Source organism: Opisthorchis viverrini (assembly GCF_000715545.1).
Source record: "Opisthorchis viverrini unplaced genomic scaffold opera_v5_182, whole genome shotgun sequence".
NCBI lineage: Eukaryota > Metazoa > Platyhelminthes > Trematoda > Opisthorchiida > Opisthorchiidae > Opisthorchis > Opisthorchis viverrini.
The window spans coordinates 318,715-324,845 of NW_008751838.1; the positions used below are offsets into that span (position 1 = coordinate 318,715).

Sequence of the window (6,131 nt, forward strand, 5' to 3'; positions counted from 1 at the left end):
TACTGGATGAACGCACAAATATCACAAAGTTATCCTTCATGTATTGATTTAAGGTCTTCTCAAATGCCGTGAAGGATGAAAACGATACACCCACAAATTTCTCAACGAAAGCCACTTCCGAAGCCATAGCAGACGAAGTTCAAAGCCGAATGTGCGCCAATACCGAATGTGCGCCAATAATTTTCAAATGTCTCGATTAAAACAAATCGCAAAAAAATAACGGCAGATGAGGGGGGTTTTCACTCTACGCATATATGCAAAGAAGTGCAACATTTTGACGTTAAAGTTTTTATTTCGTCCGCAGGCGTTTTGCAGAAAAATACATTGTGCGTCTAGCCGCCGGCCTATCTTTTCACTCCGCACTTTGGTTTACTTGATCCCTCCGAAACCCGTCTACTGAGAATGGGTGAACTGGAAACTGATCGTCTGTTGCCGGCACTTTTCAAACATGAACGCTACGTTTGAGAAGCGCCTCAACACAAAACCTGTAAAGTAGGTTGTTTCATTCTCTGTTATGCCTTTTTATTAGGTCAAGGCTGGGCAGAAACCTTCCGGTCCGACGAGTCGGGCAAGCTGATTTGAGACAAAAACTGACTAAAGGCTCCAGACCAGGAGATGCTCGATCCGTTTTGCGTAAAAGAGTTCAAACCACGGTTAGACCCAAGCGCATCATTCGTGATGCTCGAAGGCTTTTGCAACGAAGGCTTAGACCCATTGTCAGAGCGCCTCAGCGTCGGCTTCCCCTGGTTATACCGACGAAGACGGTAAGCTTTCGGTTCCTGGTTCTTGTGGTTGCGCCTATGGAATATTGATATTCCAAAGGCCCATTGTGGGATTTCCAATGACAGGCTGTCTCTTAGAGTTTCAGTGTAAAACAAATCAGACTGTTTTGGTTGTATTTACTGGGCTTTGCTTCGCTCCAAATGTGTCAGAGTGATTACGAGATGATCGGTGGGTGTGGGCTGTTCGTTTCCTCCTATTTGGAAGACCACTTCTCAGTGAAGCACCGAGAGGGTGCTACACATGAGCGGTACAACTCTCAAGTTACGTAAAACGCACCTCAATTTTGAGCGTTTGGATGGTAAATAGCATATTAAGTGATTGAATTTTCGGACGCAAAGCGCATGCTAATACCATGCTATTACCACAACCTCGTAAACAGTCTCTCGTGGATTCGTCCCATAGAAATTTGACCTGCACGATAAATACCTCATTTGCGACTGTGTAGTTATACGTAGTCGCTAGATGGCGCTTTAGGTACCACTGTTATGTCGACAAAACTTGCAGCGCGTGGATGCAGAAACCTTGTGAGTCCGTGGATATTGAACAACAAAATCGCTGCATCTTTGGCAAATACAGAGTGTAACCGATACAAATACTTAAAAACTATTGCAGTGCACACAAACTAACATAAGGTGACCTTTTCATTCAGTGAACTCCTCATATGAGGTCACAAAAATAAAAAAAAATCGAAGTGTTGTGGTGATATTCATGCCAAAGGACATTGCTCTGTTCGTTTAAAAACATCTGTGCCTTCTCTTCGAAGGCAATGTCGTCTGTGTGTCCCAGAACGATAGGGCTTTTGTGAACAACTATTTGAACAACAGGTTTTCCCAGACCTGACCTCATTCTCTCGTCGATTAAGAAATCGACTAGGAAATTGATTTGAGGACACCGTGTGACCGGCACAGCCAAATCAGTCGTTTGTCGTTATCTACACGTGCGAGTCTGGTCTAAGTTGATCATCCAGTTTAGTCTCGGATGCGCTGAATATGCTTACTTGGTCATTCAAATCTCTTGCAAATGCAGCGATCGATATCCAAAGTTTAGTCCACCCTAACAGGCCACTTAAGTCGTCACACAAGTTATCCCTGATGGTACCAGTGATACAGTCCGTTGCAGCATGTTAAACTCGACAACCAAAAAACGATCCATTTTCCGTTTGTGAGATTCCTTCGCAGACTTTGCTAGCCGAACCGCACAGACGATCATCAACCGGTATCCAGTCAAAGGCCCTTCTACCCATTGCCTTGGAATGATACCGACCTCTGTGCATCCCGCCGCAGCGGTCTCTGGATCGCCAGAGGTGCGCGGCCGGAAGCTTGTGGAGAGTGCTGGAACAGTTGTCTCGACGACCGTGCTTGAATCTTGAATTCTTATTCCTAATACGCAGCAATGCTGGGTCGATGTGAGAGTGAAATGAACTTATCCTCCTTGCTTCAGGGTGTGTACATTAAGGCGGCCAAAAACACTTTGTGTCGAGGCTTGAAAATTGGTTTGAAGCTGCGTGAGGTTGCTAACGCGCAGAGGTTGAGGCCAAGGCTTGTGCAAGACAATGGATGAGTCCACAAGGGAATGGGTTGATTGAGAGCGGGAAAGTGTGTGAAAGAGAAAACAGGGGGGCTTTAGAAATAGCCTGTTCTCGCTTGTGCGCTCGGTAGTGTGCAGCAAGTAGGACAACCTGGCCGATGATACAACGCGACACTCGCGTTGTCGTCTTTGTTGCCACCATGGTCGTTTTTTGCTGGTATAGTTTCACCGGCATCGGTGATAGCTGCTGATCGTGACGATATCCGGTGTCCAACGAAATGTGCCAGCGACCTCGGACAGATCGTTTTCAAAAGCTACGACTATCCAGCTCACCACTATACCCTTTAAGTTGTAGAAGCTTTTTAACCAATTTTATTCCATATTTTTGGGCTACAAAAACAGTTTGCAGGTGTGACCTGAATGACTTTTCATCAACGAGCGTATTCCAGGGGGGGGGGGCGAATGTTTGCACGTACCCGCACCGCACAACGCAGTGGTAAGAGGCTGGTACAATCCAAGATGAACGGCAGTCTAATACCAAAGACTTCCACGGGTAGCTAGTTGCCACATGGTCCAGCCGAGTTTGAAGCTGGTTTGAATCTGGTAGATTTCAGATAACACGTGAACGCTTCCCGAAAGTGTATACTGGTTAGAAAACGCAGTACATAGCTGGAGAGGTTGTTCCCCATTATCTGTGCGGTCATCGTCAAACCCGAATCGACCGCCAAGGTGAATCTCATCAGGACTTAGTTGGCCGACATGATCACTCATATCACCTGCCAGGATAATGAAATCTGTACTTCTCGCCTACCGAAGCAGAAGCCATTTGTTACCTATTTTGGTACAGTATGGGCTTTGGAAACAGCAATTTGGAACAAGTCTCTTGAATTTGATGAAGTTCTATGTGATCTATTTTATGGGGAAGACGTTTGGGTACGAAGCGACGTTTAGGCCAGTTGCCCGGGTAGAAGAGGCTTGGTTGAGGCACTCACCTTGATCCTTTAACTCAAAAGTTTGACCCACAAAGTAGTGGAATGAGGGCGAGGTGGCCCAAGTGGTTAGATCGTGAGTTTACTGAACGGAAGGTCCGTGGTCCGAACCCGACCTCTGCATCTCGATAACTGTAGGCTTCCTTCGTGTGGCATGGCAGCTAGACACCGAAGGGGTGTTGCAGCTGAACACTATACTACCAAGGTAGTGGGATGATGTGAAGTATTCTTAAGGGATTCTTCCAGGAGTCAATTACTCGATGGTCTTACTGACTTAAATTCAGGGGATGATTTGCCATTGGCAAAGACATAGATACCTGACTCTTGATGCTGCTGCGCACAGCAGATTCGTCTGGAGCCGCATCGATCTCATGGCAAGGCTTGTTTGTTTTTCACCATATTGGATAATTCGCCAGGGATTTACTGTACTTCATCTAGCTACTGCTCGTAGGCCTTACCTGGAAAACTTAGCTAACGTAGGCTGCAGGATCATTGAAGTCCTGAACCCCGATCACCACGACAAGACATGTGTCTTGGAGAGATTGACGGTCGAGAACTGAACCTCACCATCTGTAACACACATCGATGTGACTCAGCATTGCCACCCACTGCCTCTAAACCCATTTCGAATGGGAAATAGCTTGTTGACACATGCAAAAAAGGCCCACTGCGTTCCGCATCTAAACTAGATTCGCCGCCAAGACTTGTCTGTAATGAACTAAGGCGCTTCATTTGTCTGTTGAAGTCTAGCCATTACGACTGTATCCAGACTCCTTGTGGTGTACAACGGGATCGTTATTTCTAGGTAACAACAGTAGGTGGGGAATGCACCTGTTCATCCTTGGGAATGGGCCTATTGAGATACCAATGGCGACGGATTAAGGAAGGGAAAATGGATGGAAGTCCCAAGTAAGACTGATGAGATATCAGCCGGAACTGTTAAATTCCGAAACATACAGTGCGCAATACCATGCAGGGGTGCCAAATTCGATAGCTTTGTAAACTGCAGATTCATGAGTTATAGCGAGGTGGTTGGGAAAAGGGGTTTTTGAGACCTTTAAGATACTTTTTACCCTGTCGAGAAACTGACGGGGTGGTAGCATTATGGAATGGTATTCCAACTTATGCAGCATGAATCTTTTGGTAACGACATCACATTGCTCCCGTCGAAAGCTAGTAATTACGGTCGGTCTACATACATTTAACCGTATCGCATGCCTTTTCATATTGAAGGACGTCACGAAAGTTAAGGTGCTCATGTTAGTGTTCGCCTCCCAAGATGGGGTTCACGTGACCCTACCTGTGCTTGGCTGGAGACACCGTACGAAATGGGGAGCGAGATGGCTCAAGTGGTTAGAGCGCGAATTTACTGACCGGAAGGTCCGTGATTTGAACCCGAATTCTGCCTCTCGATTTCCCCTGTCTAAGCAACCCTCGTGGTTTCAGGTGGCATGGCAGCTGGGCACCGAAAGGGTATTACCTTTTCCGTACGAAAAGGTGGCTAACCGGTTTCAGTGGTGTTCATGGTGCCAGTTTCTATCTATATTGTCTGAATGAGTGTTGGAGGTGTAGGCATCTCGAATATTTGTGATGGGCTATCCCCGGATCCCCTCCGTTATGAGGCTTTATTCAACTAAGCTGACATACATACGGTAGTGAAGCAAGTGTTCTCATCTGATGTTGCTGTCACGAACGGTGATGATAGATGCCTTTCCAATAAGGGATGCTTTTTTCTTGTTATAACTCGATTCTAGCCCATTTTTGGTGTTAATGGTGACGGGATATTTCGGCTGAACGATAAGCGTCCGATAGCTAGGCTAAGTGCCTCCTTCATTTTGGGTGACCTAGCACTCGCGCTTCTTGCAGGTTCCGTGGCAGTTGTGTACAAATTGCTATATCTTTTGCGTGAAACAACACGTGTGCAACTCACAAAAGTGTGTTCTCGTGGTAGTGGTATTGCTCTGGGATATTGGCGCCCTGATGACCCTTTCGCTATGTCAACATGGTCCATATCCAATTTCTGGGAAATAATGATGGGATCTCACCCATGTCACAAATGGAATACGTGTTGTCATCCACTGAAGACTAATACTGTAGTGCGGGTCCAGATATATTGCATCCGGAACCATGCATTAACGAACCGTGTATTTCACTTCCCGCACTGGAAACCACCGGAGCACCGTCTTTTATACACGACCATCGGCTCTTACTGCGTGTCTATTTGTTGCATTGCTTGTTTGATACGTTCATCAATTTAATATTCACGATCGACCTTACTTCATGTTTTTATACTTACAGGTCAGGAATGAGTTGTTTTCTCGAGGTCGCGCCTCTAGAATAGCTGGGACTGGGGTGAGTTTGGTTACGGCTTTATTTCTGGCTTAAGCGATTTCCCGTGTGATTCCTTTTCCAGTACCACCGGCGGCTTTACAGCCCTCTCCGATTTAGACAAAACTGTGGATTATACCTAGGCTGTTCCCATCCAAAGTGGATGCAAGCAAGAGTCTATGCCAGTTTCGGACCTATTCTTTGCTTTTTCTGGGGTAGGGTTCATTTCCAGTGGTTCTTAGGCACCCGACCTAAAGCTGCCACCTTGACACCTAGGCTGATCCAAAGTGGATGCAAGCAAGAGTCTATGCCAGTTTCGGACCTATTCTTTGCTTTTTCTGGGGTAGGGTTCATTTCCAGTCCAGTGTAGGCACCCGACCTAAAGCTGCCACCTTGACGTGGTGGTCGGGCTTGAGTGCTGCAGCGATTCCGCGGGCTACACTGGCTGGAACTTCGTTCCACAAGGTGCAACCATGCCAGGAAGGCCAAAGGGGAGCAGCCAGA

General features: G+C 46.6%; 1 protein-coding gene across 1 annotated transcript in view; it reads left to right on the top strand.

Annotated features, from left to right (window-relative positions):
- Positions 1-448: 448 nt before the first annotated feature.
- Positions 449-6,131, top strand: part of T265_07692 (hypothetical protein) — a gene marked incomplete at both ends in the record, with an annotated part of 12,677 nt that continues 6,994 nt past the window's right edge. The window contains 3 exons of the mRNA XM_009173280.1: positions 449-492; positions 530-764; positions 5,598-5,651. Coding sequence (XP_009171544.1) covers positions 449-492; positions 530-764; positions 5,598-5,651 — 333 coding nt within the window. The remainder of the gene's footprint in view (positions 493-529; positions 765-5,597; positions 5,652-6,131) is intronic.